Here is a 19254-nt window from a genome sequence, read left to right as displayed (position 1 = left end):
AGTCCATAGCTATCTCATATCAAGTACCATCAACTTGATTGAATAGCTTGCATGCTTAAGCTTGATCTACTAGAAAAAATTAAAATAAGTATTCCTAGATTTTATGGTGATACTATACCGTTGAGTCTGGGCGATAAATCACGATAAAATCTAGGAATACTTATTCTAATTTATTACGTTTTATGGAATTAAGAAAGTAGAACTTACTAGATACCTGTAGCTAGGTAGAGTCAGCGACAAATGTAGGTTTGCACTCGTCCATAGTCGCTTACACTGGCGGATGCAAACTTAACTTTGTCGTTGTTTGTACTATTCTAATCAATACTTTAAGGAAAAACCGGTCAAGTGCGTGTCAAAATACGCTAGGTGGGGTTCCGTATCCACGCTAAAAACTTTAATGACCACCAGTCATTACTTCTTATATGGTACATACCCTATCAAAAAAAAAACTAAGAAACCTAATTATGATTTTAAAGTATTTATTTAACGAGGGCCATCATTTGAGATGGAAACCAATACGAATGGAGTGGAAACGTGGACATTGACGGTTGGCCTCGTCCACAAACTGTTACTCAGCGCGCTGTAGAGCAAGCTATGGAGGTTAGGTATCGTTGTCGGGGGCAAAATCCAGAACGAGGAAATTCGTAGAAGCATAAAAGTACTATCTACTAATGTACTAACACTATATGGGCCATGGCCTGAATTACAGAAATGTTATTTCATTTATAGCTCAAATGATAAGCTAACTAAACGATCAATGGGCAGGTCATGTCTGTCGCAGAAACGACGGCCGAGGAGCAAACGTGTTCTGAATTGGAGACCGTGTACCGGTACTTAAGCGCAACCAGGATGGACTGAAGAAGCTGGTAGGCTAGTTACCACCCTACTGGCAAAGCCGTGCCACCAAGCGATTTAGCGTTAAGGTACGATGCCGTCTAGAAACCAAAGGAGTATGGGTTCAATGAAAACTGGCAAACCCCTTCCAGGTTAGCCCGCTTCCATCTTAGACTGTATCATCACTTACCACCAGGTGAGATTGTAGTCAAGGGCTAACTTGTGTCTGAATAAAAAAAATGCGTGGTCACGTTTGAAAGCCCGCTCTCTTAAAGGGCTATGTCCAGTGGACACATACAGGCTGTGGTTTGGATTGGGCACATACCTCGGTCTAGCAGCTTGAGTGTACAGGCGATCCAGCTCCTGTAGCATGCGGAGTGCGTCAGCCATGTCGTGAGGACCTTCCTCCCTCGCCTCAGCTAGACACACAGCGGCAATGACGACTGCGATGGCGACGACGATCCTCTTGCTCAACATTGTGCCTGGAGGACAACCAAATATTTAGCGCCAAAAATAACCGGCCAAGTGCGAGTCAGACGGATAGACTGACAGACGGACAGACAGACAGGCTGACCGACAGACAGACCGGCAGACAACAAAGTGATCCTATAAGGGTTTTTCCTTTTGAAGTACGTAACTCTAAAAACCATTACCAAATTTTGATTTTGAAGAAGTTATAGATTCCTTACATATTAAATTCACATAGTATTTCAAAACTCAGAATTATACAGAAACCATAAAAATATAAACATCAAACCAAAATAGTCATAAAATATTAGGAAATGTCTAAAAATAAATTATACGTGACCGCAGACCACTTTAGTAATCCGCACACCCACCTATAAAACTCTACTTTATTATAATTAATAGCATTAACCTATGACCCGTTTAAATAACACCCTCGTAGATGATACAATGAATGCTTTATTGGCATTTAGAATTAATTTTATTCATGTCGCATTAATATTACTACGGTACGGAACCCTAAAAAAGGTTGACATACCTACTTACTAGACGCGAAAGTAAGAACTTACTTTCTAGATTCTAGATACAAAAATAAACTTGTGGCAGTCGTAGAGGGGTCTCTCGGTCACTCGCTTCATACAAACGTAGTTCCCATTTCATTTGAATATTTAAGTAACCAAAGTCCATGAAATTGTGCAGACATACTCTAGAAACTAATATCTATGTCTGTGGTTTTCCAGATTTCCGTTAAAATATTCGGTTTCAAAGTTACGCGGTCTTAAAAATTCACAAACAAATCTTTGAGCCCCTGTAATTTTAAAACTACATATTTTTAGAAAAATCTAAAACACCACAGGCACAGATATTAGTTTCTAGAATATGTCTGCAAACATGGACTTTGGTTGCTTAATATTCAAATTAAATTGGGACTACGATTGTATGGAGTAAGTGACGGAGAGCGCCCTGTTAATCGATGATAGTTGAATAAAAAACCGGAGAGAAAAATAAAAGTAAGTCATAAACAATTATAACGCGGGTACTTATTACGTACTTTGAAGCGCGTACAGCTTTCATACGCGGCAAATTGATAAAGTTTCACGTTCTCTCAAACGTAAATGGTTCTCTATTTTAAAAACCGACAGCGTCAGACTCGCCCATCGAGGGTTCCGTAGCTTGGAAAGAAGCATACCTAAACATAAATACCTAGTTATTAGCTTAAATTAGTCCCGACCCAAAAACAATCCCCTTTTATTTGGGACAACCAAAACACAGAATAAGGACCAGAGACTAGAATGTTAATCTGTGACGATTACCAACGCATGTTTTTTCGAACAGATTGTCAAAAAAGTAGATAACCATCATTGGACCCAATTCCCAGCTTCAGTTACGGATTTCGTTGACAGCACTGATATTACAGGAGCTCCGCGCTTATGAAGTTCCTAACTTTTATGATGAAGTTTGGTTGTAAAATAGGTACTTGGAGCATACATTCATATTATTAAAATGTCTTAAAAAATATTCGTAAGTGTCTGACCCGGTCCGACTTCAGATAGGTAGAATTTCTAAAATACTTTTTAGTGGATAATTCCCTCTAATCTTTGTCTTAGTTTGAGCTCAGTCAGTCAGTCAGTCAGTTAGTCAGCTTTTTCTCTCATATAATATATTTGAGTAGAAAATAAAAATGAGAAGATACGCAGATTTGTACACAACTAATAAAACATAGGTAGAAAAATAGTTTATAATTCAAAAGTTAATCTGAAAGAGAATAAACAAATTGGCGTCTTGAGAGAACTGCAATACACCAAACCTTTTGCATTTTATATTATTACAGGAAAAATGGAGGCTTTTTATTTTATTGTACCGTATTATGTTATCGCGCGTACAAATGGCTCGAATTACAGCCTAATAGGTAATAGTGGTAATAGCGTATGATAATAACCTTACCCATCTGCACACAGATAAAATTACTACAGAACATAAGAGATAATAATATTAAATAGGCATTATACGTTATTATAAAAGGATTCTGGAAATTTCATTTTATATCCTTTCAGTAGTTTTCGCGTGATGCGGGCACAGGCAGATAGACAAAAATTCTAAAAAAAAATTTTTTTATGGTCAATATCGATAGTAATTTATTTATTTATTTATTGTCAACCAAAACAGATTACAATAACTACTTTAACTTAATTCTTAAATTGATACATTTGACCTTATTGTAATCCTATATGGTCGCACAACATGACTATGGTTTTTTAGGCACGCTTAATTATTATTTAATATTAATAAATTAAATTTAATATAAACACTTAATAAGTACACTTATACTACAATAAATAATAACCTAAGAATTCGACGAAATAACAATGTTATTCTATTATTTTACTTAATTATTTTAACTACTTTTCTAGCAAAGATATTAAATCTGTGATCAAAAATATCTAAGTCTATATCTGTTATATTATTATAGGAGCGGCACATTCTTATAACAGGATTATAAAATGAGGTGTTATTTTTATAAGTTTCCAGTATAAAAGTTTTTGGTTTACGATTTTACATATCTAACATTAAGGTTTATCTGAGAAAGTAAAGTGGGGGAGTCTATATTGGAATGTAGTATTTCCTCCGTAATGTTTCCTCCGATCTAAATTTTCAAAACACATTTTATGTAAGTATAGAAAACGTCCAGTTACAGTTTTATGATAAGCATATAGATTGTATGATGCATAATAATAATCGTTTTTTTTTTTTGCTAAGTAGGTATTCAAATATTTTCCAATTTAAAACGATAAGAGTTTCCACCTCTTTCATTTATTGTAGACCCGATTTTACCTATTTTAATTATTAAAATTATATCTTTGCTAAATAAAATGATAAAGTGGAAAGGAAATTAATTCACCGTCATCGATTGTTACGAGTGCTACGTCGTAGTAGATGTTCTAAGAAAACCAAAGAGCCAATAGGCAGATAATATTTCAAACAGTAAGATTGAAAATTTTATTGCTTCCCGCGGGCATAGCAAATTGAACGGAATAGATATTTTTGTTTTAAATGCTTATGACAATACATTTACATAGAAACTTAGTAAAATCATATTATAATATCCTGACCCTTTGAGGTTTTATTTCAGGTAAAATTTAGTCGGGACTCGGAGGATTATCAATTTTATTTTGTATGTCTAATTTAACCTTTATTTATATAAATTGATACGGAATTTATTGGGATTGATATTATGTTATTACATGTTCACGTTTCTTTCATACAATTTTTTTTCCTCTATCTACGCTTTCAGATATTACTTAAGTAGTATTTTGTGACTTTACAATAAAATTATTTCAGGTCTTTATAAAACGCCATAGTTATACAGAACAAATCTGAAACACGCTTAAAAAAAACAAACTTTTTTATTTATTTATGAATAATTTTTAAATACGTATCAAAAATTGCGGAACTGGCAGGATTCGAACCTGCATCTTTCGAGGAATCGCACCCGTTGGCCTGATGGACTATCATATGTACATATGATATTCCATCAAAATTCTACACTATAGGTACCTATAGTGTAGAATTTTGCTGCCGATTGTAGTGGCTAGAAATCATATTACTATTTATATTTACAAATCGTTGAAACCTTAACTAAAGTCATATAAAAGGTAGCTGTATATATTTTTAATATGGCGTAAATAATAGGGTAGCCCCTATGATAGTTGCTTCGTTGGATTCATTGCAAATGAATGGGTTACGTGGAACTTACGGAAAGTAGAAAAGATAACGCTCTTTTGAGATATTTAGATATAGATGAAATATTTAGGTAGGTAGGTATTTCATGTAGGAAAACTGATGCCAATAACTATGATATCAGGACTCTTGCACCGGTTCAGAAACAGATTCTGCTGTTCTCAGCAGGAATCTGGCAGGAAACTTGGCAGTTATTCTTTTTAAAATGAAAAATTACATACTTAATATTAAATAGATATACAAATCTACTTATCCGCTCTAAATGAGGCTGATTGTCCGCAATTTCTAGACAAAAATGACAGATCTAAATGTATTGCTATCCCGTTCATAGCGATCCTAATGAAAAAAAAAAATCTCTATTCCACAAAATTTAAGGAAATGACTATAATGCAATCCAAGAATTTACTTGCCGTTCTGTTAGTGAGAAATACATATATAACTAAATAAAATTTTGCAAATATTACAAGTTAGTGATGAGATTTTACCAAACATCATCACACTATCACACTTCATACTAACATCGCACTAATATTATAAAGGCGAAAGTTTGTGTATGTGTGTATGTATGTACGTGTGTATGTGTGTTACTCTTTCACGCAAAAACTACTGAACGGATTTGGCTGAAATTTGAAATGGAGATAGAAAATATCCTGGATTAGCACATAGGCTACTTTTTGTCCCGGAAAGTCAAAAAGTTCCCATGGGATTTTGAAAAACCTAAGTCCACTCGGAAGAAGTCGCAGGCATTAGCTAGTTACATCATAAGGTCAGAAAGTAGGTACATATTTACGTTTTGGGATCAGAGGAAAATCAAAAACTACGCGGGGTTTCGTTCAACAATAACCTGTAAGTATTAAAAAAATATTTGGAGTTTACATTTTGGGAAAATGAATCGTTACAAACACAATAGGGAAAACAATAGGCGCAAAGTACAAATGAATATAAAATTACTTAAAACAAATTTGGTCGAAATACGATGGATGAAATAAATGTTTGATTTTTCCCTCCATACCAAATGGAAAACTGAATTGTTTTATTTGTATTAATGTTTAGCTAACTGGTGAATACGAAGTCAGGTGCCTAAGGCATTCAGTCGTATTATTATTTAAATAAAACCTTTTCAGGGTTCCGTATAACTCGAGGGGTGCCAATCTATTACTAAACTTCCGCTGTTTGTCCGTCTGTTCAAAAACTTAATGAATTGCAAACAGTGAGTTTTTCTGCTTATTAATAACTCTTATACATACCTACTTATAGTAATAAACAGTTACCATTCCATTTTCCATTTTCCTAGTAAAAATTTATTTGTAAAAAGTAAATGCCAATTTTTTATTTTATTTGGAAGTTTAGCATCCTGTTTATAATAAATAATTTTCAGTTCATAATTCTCATCAGACTGTAAAACGGGGATGAGGTTATTTGTGCGTGATTCTTAAAAATAATATTTTACTTTTAAAACTCAACAAATTTATTCTAATATTTTCAGGAATTCAAAAAGATTCGCTTGTTAAATACAATTCAATAAGTAACTTTTTAGGCCTCATTCGCACGAGAGCTTTTTTAACGTCCGTTAAAAAAGCGTTTCAAATAGAACAAATGCATACCCAAGTATCTGTTCACACGTCAACGCTTTTTTAACGCGCGCTTTTTTTGTTCAGCGCAACGCCGGGTTTTAACGCAACGCTTTTTTAACGCTCGTGCGAATTAGGGCTTAGGGTTCCGTGCTCGAAGGGTGCCAATGTGTCCCTAAGTATTACTAAGCCTACGCTGTCCACCCGTCTGTGCATCCGTCAGTCTGTCAGCGGGCTGTATCTCATGAACCGTAATAATTAAAAAGAGAGTTGAAATTTTCACTAAGTGTGTATTTTTTTGCTTCTATAACAACAAATAATAAAAAACCAAGATGGTAACTTCCAAAATGGGGTAAAAAGTAGCCTGTATCTGTTTTCGTAACGTAAGTTATCTTTGTATCTTTCGTCAAAAGGATGGGCCCTGAAAAGGTCAACACCATGGAACTTTTTTGTCTGTCTGTCTGTTTGTCTGTCTGTCTGTCCGTCCGTCAGTCCGTCCGTCGTGTCTGTCAAGAAAACCTATAGGGTACTTCCCGTTGACCTGGAATAATGAAATTTGGCAGATAGGTAGGTCTTATAGCACAAGTACAGGAATATATCTGAAAACTGCGAATTTGTGGTTACATCATTAAAAAAAATTAAAACTGTTTCAATTTTCAAAGTAAGATACCAAGTGGGGTATCATATGAAAGGGCTTTACGTATACATTCTAAAACAGATTTTCATTTATTTTTATGCATGATAGTTTTTGATTATCGTGCAAAATGTTGGAAAAATACCCGAGTACGGAACCCTCAGTGCGCGAGCCTGACTCGCACTTGGCCGGTTTTTTTTTTTAGTTTAGACAGTTCAGCTTACTATAAATAACTTACTACTTAGATGATTCCCGCGACTTCATCCGCATGGATAGGTATAAGTTTTTTGATCCCGCAGGAACTCTGATTTTCCGGGATAAAAAGTAACCTATGTGTTAATCCAGGGTAATCTATAATCTATAATCTCCATCTCCAGTTCCAACCAAATCCGTCTAGTAGTTTTTGCGTGATCAGCTAGTTCTCTCTAATAATAATTATGATTAAAAGTACGTCATACCTATACCTATTAGTCATTGAAATATAATGCTAAAAACCGCCCTCTTTTAGGAAGTCGATTAGTACGGCAAACAATATTGTAAGAATTCTGGGAAAACTGACATAATAGAATTATGGTGGCATGAAAAAATTGTATCATAACATTTCCAAACTGTACCTACTTATCTATTCTACTCCCCATGGATAGTAGAAGTCATTTTACGGTTTACGCTTTTCACTTAAGACGGGAACAGACATTTTCAATGCAACGCGACTTAAATCTTGGATATTTAATGAAATTAATAGGAATGTGGATCCTATTGGTTTGTAGGGGATTTTGGAAGTTTGTTGGTTTTAGGTTTGTAGTAATTTGAGTTTAACGAGTTTAACAGGCGTCGAGTAGAATTCATCTCCTCATCATCTGAACCCTTCATGGACCATTACTGAGTACGGACGTCTCCTCTCAGAATAGAAAGGGTTATATTCCTCCCCGCTGGACAAGTGCGAATCGGCAGACTTCACAAAACTTTGAGAACATTATTCTTTCAGGCATTGAGGTCTCCTCACGATGCTTTCCTTCACTCATCAAAAGTAATATTTATTTAGATAATTACTCAAAACGCACACAACTCCGAATCAACAGCATTAATAATTTTTGAATTGGATGGGATGATTGCATCGAATTTTGAATGTTGGTTTGCTCTAGGTAATTTCTGTATTTTATAACTTTCTAGTCAGCAATAACCTAACCCCACGGGATGCGTACGACTACGTGGCTGGTTTTTCAGGTCTCCGTATTATTATTGTCATCTCTACGCAATAAAAAGTCCAATATTAGTACCCCTTCCACAAATCATTATTTTCTAATCATACAAAAACATGTTTTGTACCTATGTGTTCTGATAGTCATCTGTACTTATGGTTATCTAACTTATCTTATCCAAAAGTTTTACAGTAAAACGGACCACATTTTAGGATTTCGAATTTTGAAAGCAAGAAATTCTTTAACAAAAATACTTATTTAAAAAATCATTGAATCTCAGAAAAAAATATTGCGTTCATCTGTTATCTTAAATCTACATACGTAGACACTAGACCATCAAAATTTTGATCTATCCTTGATACCTCATTAAAATTATGTACGAAATTTAAATAAACTGTAACAGGCATACTATTTTTTATTTTGTTTTCAAAACAACATGACTTTCTAATAATTTCACTTATCGATTTTCAAAATAGAAAAATAAAGAATAGAATTCCAATAGAGAATCCTCAATACTTTTAAGAGCGCAATAATATTTGATGCTACTTTAAAAGTTGACCTTTGAAAATAAAAATTACCTCCAAAGTTTATTCATCGGCTTAGAATCACTTGCATTCGTTTTCGTACCAAATTATTTTTTAAATAATTAAACACAATCTGCTGAAGTTGGTATTAATTACAGATTACAGCAGAAGAAAAAATATTATTTGGAACTTTTGAAATAAAAAAACTTACCTGAAGTATTTCACGGTGCGTTTGGAAAACGAGTTAGAAAGTTGAGAGCGCGAAGTGCAACAAGTTCTGACGCGTCCGTGACGTTCGCCTTTATAGCCGCAAGGGCGGGCGTAGGGCGGAGCCACGCACGCGTGGGCGACATTAACACTAACAACCTTAGGGTGACAGCACACATATCAACTCGGAAACGGAACGTCATTGTATCGCCTTTCGCCTCGCCGTCAACCAGACATCAACCTCATGTAAAAACGGATCAGCAGCTCCGATACACCAACTCCGCTACGGCTAGGATGGCACGCTGACAGCTCGCCGAACGCACACAGGCCAGCGATGATAAACGACGAGCCGTAAGCGTGGGAACTGCAAGTCCGTGAGCTTGTCACGAGTTGATACGGCGAGGACCCCTTTCTGAGTTGATGTGTGTGCTATGACCTTTAGGGAGAATCCACGTGCACCACAACCTCACCACAACCGCAACCACAACACGTGGGCGGGCACTAATTTGTATTAAAATAAATAGTTTGACTATATGGACCATATTTTGTCGCCAAATTCAACCGTGTGAGTGTTATCGACCATATCGCAACCACAACTCAACTACCAGCGACACCGCACACTAGTGGCTAGTGCAACTACAATCGACAAGGCAACCACATCCATATTTTGTAGTTACCATAATGCAAGAAGCTGTAGCGACAGAATTCACACGTAACCACTGCTTGGCCACTTTTAGTCGCTGCGATGTGGTGTGGTTGCGGTACGTGTGAATTCTCCCTTAAAAAGGTGCTTATCTGTGGTGTTGATTTTCTGCCATCTTTTTCTAATAAGTAATTTAAAAAGTTTTGGAAAACTCCCCGACTGCGGTTTGCACTGCATTATTTTTTTAATAATTGTATGTACTTAAGTATCCAGTGACCTTTTCTCCATCAAGGCGAATCTAATGAGTATCATTTATCAAAATCGGTTTAGTAGTTACGATCGGACATAGTCACATACATACAGGTCAAATACATAACCTCTTTTAAGCTTTGCTGCAGTCGGGTAAAAAGCAGCAAACTCCAAAAATTGTGAGTTATCGTCAAAAACCATAGGAATTCAGAAAAACTGATCATACTTATAAACAAGGAACCAAAAGACGCTTAAATGGCTATAATCCACCGAAACAGACAAATCTGTATGATGCAACATATAGCATGTGAAATGCACCGCCCATCGCTTAGACATGCAGGAAAAGCCAACCAGCAAGCAAGCAATACGCATCACCACCACGTAACACCTCGTCTTGTAGAGACACACGCCACGGTCTTGCGCCGCCTGAATCCAGCGGCTCTCTGCTAGTCATTTGATGTCATCAGTCCACCTAGTGGAAGGTTTTTTTTTTGCTCTCTCGTCTGGCTTTACAAAGATTAGCAAGTCAATGCAATTACAATGTCAAGTTTGTAGTTATTTGTAACAAGTTAGGGAAACTATACAAGTATGGACCCCGTCTGTGCTGGCGCTCGCCGACACAAGCACGGCACCCACTTAGAGCGCTTTCCAGTCAGTTTTAACAAAAAAAAAACACTCCAAAAAGGCAGAGCACGCCCGCCAGCCTAACACCAACACAGACGAAGTCCTAGTGGAAGGTTTTCCAACGCTCCACATTCGCCATTCCAGCAGCGTGGAACTCCAATCGGTTTTTCAAACGATATGCTCTATCTATTATCACTATAACTTTGAGCTAGTCTAGTAACCTCTGGATCTCCTCATTTCTGATTTCATTTCGTAGAGAAACTCAAGCATAGCTCTCTCCATCGCCCGCTCAGTGATACTTAGCTTTCTTATAAGATCATACACGTGCCTACACGGTACAGCTAAATACTGTATCATAATGAGAATCGGTATACCGCAAGCCGTTTTCAAGTTTTAATCGTCTTACGATTTCCATAATAAAATGTAACATTCACAAGGTACACACGGAATTATTAATAACACATTAGAAACACCTTTTTAGATTACGCTCTACGCGGTCAAAACTCGGAAGTGTTTTCGATAGGTAGTTCTCAAAAGGTTGAATAAATAAACTATTGCAGACCCAAGGCTTACGTAAAACTAAGGATTTGTAGATATTATTATGAAAATATGTATTAGAAGTAGGTAGGTACTTATGTAGATATTCGGGTGATTTTTGTGCTAGGTACAAAGCACCATCAAATATTTTATATGGTTTATAATACGATAAAACTTAAAATATTAGAGAATTAGAGATATCAAAAAATTCAAGTTAAACAAAGAGATAATTAATTGTAAGCTGCTGTTCAATTACTTATCTAAACGATTTCTTGCTATTGTAGTAATTATTTTCTATACTTATATGTTTTCTATAAATTGCGCTGACTGTATTCCTTAACAAAAAGAATAATAATTAACCTAAAAGAGATTCAAAGCACCCACTCAATTTTCTACTCTACATCAAAGGATCGGTTTTAGAAGAAAACCTATTATGCTGTAGTATACAGACATAGTAGGTACCTAATTAAAAACAAATGCTGAAAATGTTGTCTCATTATTTTCATATTGGTTCTAATTAATTAAAAAATCTATAATTTTCATATACAAGATAAAGTTGAAAACTGAAACCCGACTGCGATCGTCTTAATAAACGCTGAAATATTATAGTAAAATTGTTGTAGTATGTTGTACATTTGCATTTATGAACTCGGAATTTTCTCCTCTTTCATTTGACTTCCCAACTCGATACAATAGCAAAAAAAAATTTTCGAGACCGTAGGGGTCTCGAAATTTTTTTTGGTTCGTGGTTTTTTGATGTAACATCCGTTAGGCCAATTTTTTCGTAAGTATAAAATGTAGCCTATGTCACCCGGACCTTTAAGACGAATCAATAGACACCTCATTCATCAAAATCGGCCCAGTAGTTTAGGCGCTTCGGTGGAACACACAGAATCTGGATACAAACATACATACATAGATTGCTAAAATCATAACCCCTTTTTTGGCTTTGCCGCAGTTGGTTAAAAATAAGAACTTAGGTAATTAGCGTGGGTACCTAATCGTTAGTGGCGGTTTTCACATTCCATTTTTGAATATAATTTAGCGAAAGGCTTAACTTACTGCCAGAGACATGCTACCTAAACTAGATTGTGCACTGAGACACCAAAAACGAGCCTATTGAGATAGCGCTAAATTGGAGTGTGTCCCTTTCTATTAGGGTGACAACACGATTTGATAATGTAAGACATTTGAGGGATTATATGAGAATAGGAGAGGATGAATCATCATGATAACCCATCGCCGCCCACTACTGAGCACGGGTCTCTTCTCAGAATGATAAAGGTTTAGGCCATAGTCTGCCGCGCTGTAGTTATAAAAGTAGAGAAATTCAATTTTTTTTGTTCTGCGAAAAAGTACCAGTCATGTTAAGTATGGGTACCTATAATATAGGTAAGTAAAATTATTTTGTATAATCTGGTGCATGTGTTTAGGTCCTAAACAGTTTTAGGAAGTTCGTAAGCAAGGCATACTTTTGGGAAAATTGATGGTACAGCGTTTCTTTTTAAAAAAATTCAGTGCACACGAAGCCGTAGCAAAATCTTCCGCTTTAAAATGCATTCCGCAAACTGCCGAATATTTGGTGATATTTCCTGGAACGACAGCGATCCATTTTTGCCTTAAGTCTTCATTTTTGAGAAATCTATCGATAAACAGAAAAAAACACTTCCATTAAACAATCAAATTATGGTTACCTTACTACTTCTGTATAGTATAGTACAGAATGTTCGCCATATTGTTTTGCTTGATACCAGTGTTGTCATCCTATTAATTTAAAAAAATATTTATAATACTTTTTAAACTAAATGATATTTTAATGACATTATAAAATAAAGATAACGGTATGAAAATTACTGCGAAAACAAAAGAAAGTAATCTTGTTGTTTGAAATTAAATAAACAATGAATAAGAACTTTGTGAGCTACATCATAATTCGTACCATAGAAAATATTTTTTTATGCTTGCAATCCATTAGACAGTGACACAATCCAATTTAAAGACCTCTCGCTCGGCTCGTTTTTCCGCTTAGCATAATTGTATTAGAAATTGGACTTTATGCTAATGCAACAGAGTTTATTTTTGCAGGGAATTAAATCTGAAGTGCACAATCATGTTTAGGTAGCACATCTCTGCTTACTGCATAAAAATACCTCTGTGTTCGCGTTACTTGATTTTTTGATTAATTTGGAGGCGCAATTTGTTCAAGATAGAGTTAATACATTTACAGTAAATTGCAGGAAAAAAGGAAAAATCTTATAATACAAATAAAGTTAAGCACCTAGTTGTAAATGTAATTAGTTTTCAATAAAGTTAACATTTTGAACACTTAAACGTTTTGAATTCACCCGTTATGCCCGTTATAAAAGTTTCACGCCCACCACTCGCCTTTTTGAATACTTAGTTCTCTTGAAGCTCTTTCTTTAGGACGAAACTTCACTTTTTCAGCATTCAGCAAGTTTTATAGCTTCCTTTCTGGAACTGAAAAAAAAATCGAACTAAACGGCTGCCTCGTAAAATTGACTCATCGTCGTCGGCTGAAATTGTTGTCTGAACCGATCAACATCGACAGCTGGGCAAAGGTGTCTTATCATTTTAGTCATTAGTCATTTTACACAAAAAAAAAAAAAATAATCAGTGTAGGTCACACACTACACACTAAATCGAAGCTACAAGGCTTTACTAAACAGACTTAAGGCAATATATCCAGTCAGGAAACCCTGACATACAATTTTTTGACAAAGTAGGTAGGTAGTTAAGTACAAATTTCAATACTAGCGACCCACCCCGTCTTCGCACGGGTAACAACTTCTTACAAATTTCATAGGGATCTCTAATTTTTTTTAAAATAATGTAGTTTTCTACTGGTAAAAGAACTTTCGAAATCGGTTCTGTAGTATCAGAGCTTTATACAGGGTGTAACCAGAACGGAAGCAAAAACGAAGACAGGAGTTAGTTCTGTTGATTAGGTATCTACTGATAATATACCATAAAAAAAACTACAAAACACTGTTTGAAAGGTGGCTTGATCGAGTGTTCTTAGCTATAATCCAAGATAATCAGTTCCGCCGTTTGAAAGTTGTCAGCTCTTTTCTAGTTACTGTAACCTTCACTTGTCGGGGGTGTTATAAATTTTTAATTTACACTTGTGTATTTATAATATTAAGTATGGATTAAAGCATTATGTCTACCAATTATCCGTTTGAAATATTTTTCAGGTGACTGAAATGTTACCTTTACACATCGTTTAGTCGGGCCGCTAATTCGGTTCGGGCAGACCCATGGGAGGTTGCTGTAAAACCAATTTGTAATTCGTCACAAAGTAGATTAGAAAGGTGCCTACTTAAGTGCTAAGGTGAAAAGTCAATAATACTTACTTACTGTGATGTTTTTTTTTTAAATTATATAGACTAGCGCTTGGCTGCAATCAGACCTGCTACCAAGTAATATAAATGCAGCCTAAGATGGAGCGCGCTTGCCTAGAAGTTGCCTATTCACTCTTGACTTGAAGGTACCCATATTATAGGTGGAAGGGAAAACTGATGCCGGAAGGGCGTTCCATATCCTAGCGGTTCGAATTAGGAAAGAGGAAGCAAATCGTTTCGTACGTGTTCGAGGAATTTCGACTACACGTAAAAATGACACTGGTGCCTAAGTATTGGGTTGATCATAAATCTCGAAACTAAGCTAGAATAACAGAGATCTGAAAATTTTTGCCATTCTTTTTTCTAAAGTACCTAATTATGTAAGTACCTACAATACCATCAACATCTCTTGATACAATCTATTCTTATTTTATAGTAATTGTTATAACTGGTAATAAATAAATGGGACAATCAGTGTGGGTGGTCCTTATTAAGAATGCCTTAGAGGAAATCGTTATTTGATTGTTGATTACGACATTCATTATTATTTATTATCACACCCAAATAAATAGCGTCCTTAAGAACATGTATTAGCTGTCTTAGATACTAGCATCTTAAATTGAACCTTTAGGTAATTTTACTGTTTCTCCTCTGGCTAAGTAGGTATTTCCATCTTTCCACTGCACCGGTTGAAATTTCCTTCGGGCCATCTCCATGCATTCAAAGTGTCAGTGGTAAAATAGGCAAAGGGGGTAGAACACGATAGCGATAGCTCCTGTATTACTCAGGTCATGGTCGGCCTCAGAATTGGAGTAGTAATCCGTGAAACTATTGCATCAAAAACTATGAATTTTTTCTAAAAACACGTCACACACACCTAACGCATTGCATAACCGTGCCACGCGAATATGACCGTTAAGGTGCTAAACGGTTTACGGCGTTTGAGTGTATTGTTTATTGAATTTTTTCAAATCCTTAGAAGTCAGTCCTGGATGGAGGTTCAAATTGGGAGACTTCAAAGCATGACTTTTTACTAGCTCTGTCTATGCTTTTTGTTTTCTGTCCAGCACCTAGCATGCTGTTTGAGAGTAACATTCCACATCGAAATGTCAAAATGAGGTGTGGTCTCCACGACCCATTGTCAAAGTAGGATATAAACACACACAACCAGCACAAGACATTAATCAGAATTTTCCAACCTGTTGTCAATGCCATTACCTAAAGTATTAAACCTATACGTTGACGTTACCTGTTGAATGGCTGGGACTTGAAACATTGTCGCACGTCAAAAGACAGAACTGAGAGATGACAAGTCTTGATGACTCAAGTCCCGCGGGATATTATTGTCCGTCATGCTAAGGTTGCCTATACTAGCGGCAGATTTTAACATAACTACATGTTAATTATTCCTGACTAAATTAGACGACAAGTGGTGATAGTCTAATGATTTATGATATCTCCATCCTGTTTGGTCTGGGGTTCGATCCCGGGCCGCGCCACCGATTTCTCGGAGCTATGTGTGTTTAAAGGTACCCACGCACTCGAACTGAACTGCAGCTGAACTGCGCGTCGCGGCAGCGCCCCGCACGATATTCTCTCCAGCCGCGACGCGCGTACAGCGTAGCGCGTCACTGCCGCGCGTTGCGGCTGAAGAGAATATCGTGCGGGGCGCTGCCGCGACGCGCAGTTCAGCTCCAATTCAGTTCAAGTGCGTGGGCACCTTTATGCAGTTAAATACATGCATTCAATGGTGAAGGAAAATATTATCATGAAGCTACTCACATGCCTAATTTTATTTTATTTTATTCAGATACAAGTTAGCCCACATCAGCTAACTTACAAGTTAGCCCTTGACTGCAATCTCACCTAGTGGTAAGTGATAATGCAGTCTAAGATGGAAGCGGGCTAACCTGGAAGGGGTATGGCAGTTTTTATTAAACCCATACCCCTTTGGTTTCTACGCGGCGTCATACCGGAACGCTAAATCAGCGGCATGGTTTTGCCGGTAGGGTGGTAACTAGCCATGGCCGAAACCTCCCACCAGACAAAGACAAATGCCTAAAATATTCTCAAAGGCACTTACCTATCCCCACTTGGTCAGCATGGTGGACTATGGCATAAGCCCTTCTCAATCTGAGAGCAGACCCGTGCTCCGTGGCCGGCGTGTTTGGATGAGATAATAATGATTATTTGCTTAGCTAAATAAACTGATAATACTACTTCTAACCTTTCATTCAGTAATCTGAGCTTTTAGCAAACCTATTAAACAAAATGTGTTACGCGTTTACTAATTAAGTAGGTACAGAGTGGGAGGTTTCGATATGCTCCGGGGCGGAACTATCGTTTCGCATCGAGAGATTTTGTCGTGATTTAATCGAGTTTGACGTACCTACCTAGTTGCTATAATCAGCTATACCTTTAGTACGCGACAGGTTGAGATGGCAATCGGGGTATGAGGCGGGGAGACGTCCCGCACACCCGCACGTCACCAGCGGGTATCCGCTCTGCGAGTTTGCGGAAACAACTAATTTGAAAAGTTTTCAAAAAACCCCGATTGCGGTTTACACTGCAGTCTGCATCTTTCTAAGCCCGCACATTCCGCCATTTTGTTTTTTAAAAATTTTATGCACCCAAAGACACAAATCTAATGACGTATCATTTGTTAAAATTGGTTGAGTCGTTACGAGAGCACATAGGAACAGACAAACATACATACAGGTCAAACACATAACCCTCCTTTTGGGTCACTTTGGGTTTAGCCGTAGTCGGGTAAATGTAAAGAAATGTCTGATCAGAGACAGCCTCCTACCTGATTTCTTGTACCTACATCGCAGAATCGGGAAAGGCAGTCTGAAAAGGCAGGAGGATTTAGTTCATATGTCACCAAAATCGTCTTAACTCTATGAAGTCAGACATATCAGTCGTTGGGGTCCCAGGGTGCTGAAATGTTGACCTCGAACCGGAAAGCGCAGCGTTTGGAAGACCCCCCAATCTAGGTGGACGGACGATATCAAAGCGAGTGGCAGGGAGCCGCTGGATTCAGGCGGCGCAAGACCGTGGCAGTGGACGTCTATCGGTTGATGATGATGATGATGATTGGTGATAGTGAAAAAGGAACTTAGTGGAAAAAAGGCGCTTTCTTGTAAGTAAAAGAATTATGAAACCCCAATAATTTAAAAACGTTTCGTATAATGCCATAGGCTACAATAATAACTACGTCGCCTTATAGAAGGTACTTATTATTGATCGAGGACCTCAGGGAATTTTATTTCTTCTTTAATTCTTAGAAAAACCTTTGGTCGAAAAGTACAAGCGCGAGTCAGATCTCGTTCTAGGGTTCCTTACATAATGTGACGAATAATAATTTATTACTGTTTTGGTCACATCTTACAAACTAAATAACGAATCGGTGTTTTCAGTTGTTTAAAAATTTAAATTAGTTTAATATGATACTGATTTTGAGATCCTGTGAAAAAAATAAATGAAGAGAAGAATAAAATTATTAAATAAAGACCTAATTAGGAGGCCAGGCAGTCTATATATTCCATATACTTATAGGTGAAAAATTCAATATAAGATTTCTAATCCAATATTCAGTTTTTATCCACATTTTACACTGTTACTCATTCTGTGATCCTTCTAGGAACTATCCGTGACGTAGATACGGAGTAGGTACGAACAGACAGAAAGACAGAGAGACCCATGAACGGTGAAACACTCACGCAGTCAGTTAAAAAAGGTTTTATCCTGGCTTGTAGTAACACTTTAGCAAGATTTAAAATAAAAAGTTAGGTACGTGAACCTTTTTGGTTTGCAAATTAGCCAAGGGCGATATGCTCTTTATTCGATTGGAAATAAGACACGCTTAACTTTTTATGCTGATTGTATTCGCGTCGATAAGTTTCATTGTTAGATACCTTTTCTGCTGGATCGTTAAGGAGAAGCACCTATTTAATTAGGTTAAAAATAAAATTAACTAAACTGTAGGTCGGTACCTACTTACCTGCCTTGTAAAAACTTGCAGGTTGTTTAATTAATTATATCAGAGTCAGGCAGTGACGTCAGAATAGGTCTGCCTGAATTCGGACAGTTTGAAACCCAACTTATCAATAACTAGCGACCCGCCCCGGCTTCGCACGTGTAGGTAGCTTGTTACAATTTTCGAAAATCTCTAATTTTTTGAAAACAAAATATAGCCTGTGGCACCCAGGAATAATATAGCTTCTACTGGTGAAAGGATTTTCAAAATCGATTCAGTACCAGTTCCAGAGATTACACAAACCCTACAAACAAACTAACAAACTCTCTTTATAATTTTAGTATAGTATCCGCCTCTAGATTTACCTGCCTGCTTCAGTAAGACCTGTAAGGTCGATTCTGGAAAACCTGCATCACTCACGTATAACTAGGTACACAATAAGCGACACAAATTTACAATCCTACGAATCACAATAAAATTATTATCAGTGGTTACAATCGCAATTGCTGTGATTGGCAGGATTATTGTATTTTAGCTTTTATTATCGGGATCAAAAGTAGTAAGTACTTATGTCCTTTCCCGGTATGCAAGCTATCTCTGTACCAAATTGTTAAAATCGATTAAACAGCCGATGGGCCGTGAAAAGCTAGTAAACAGGTAAACAAACAGACATACTTTCGCATTTAGG

At 36.7% G+C, this 19254-nt stretch overlaps 1 protein-coding gene and 1 long non-coding RNA gene across 3 annotated transcripts in view; one reads left to right on the top strand and one right to left on the bottom strand.

Annotated features, from left to right (window-relative positions):
- Positions 1-9276, bottom strand: part of LOC123869030 — a 28992-nt gene extending 19716 nt beyond the window's left edge. Inside the window, exons 1-3 of one of the 2 annotated variants that reach the window (XM_045911758.1) lie at positions 9187-9272; positions 6249-6259; positions 1160-1322 (exon numbers count right to left, since the gene is read on the bottom strand). In XM_045911758.1, coding sequence (XP_045767714.1) covers positions 1160-1311 — 152 coding nt within the window. In that variant the 5' untranslated portion in view covers positions 1312-1322; positions 6249-6259; positions 9187-9272. Of the gene's footprint in view, positions 1-1159; positions 1323-6248; positions 6260-9176 lie in introns of both variants that reach the window. The other variant, XM_045911757.1, reaches the window with a different exon arrangement.
- On the top strand, positions 329-17583 carry LOC123869031. Its single transcript, XR_006796804.1, has 3 exons — positions 329-340; positions 2849-2852; positions 17509-17583. It is a non-coding gene; the product is annotated as an uncharacterized LOC123869031 (long non-coding RNA).
- Positions 17584-19254: the final 1671 nt, after the last annotated feature.

This window comes from Maniola jurtina, chromosome 10 (assembly GCF_905333055.1).
Source record: "Maniola jurtina chromosome 10, ilManJurt1.1, whole genome shotgun sequence".
NCBI lineage: Eukaryota > Metazoa > Arthropoda > Insecta > Lepidoptera > Nymphalidae > Maniola > Maniola jurtina.
The sequence above is the reverse complement of the archived record's forward strand: the minus strand, read 5'-3'. Positions and strand labels throughout refer to the sequence as shown.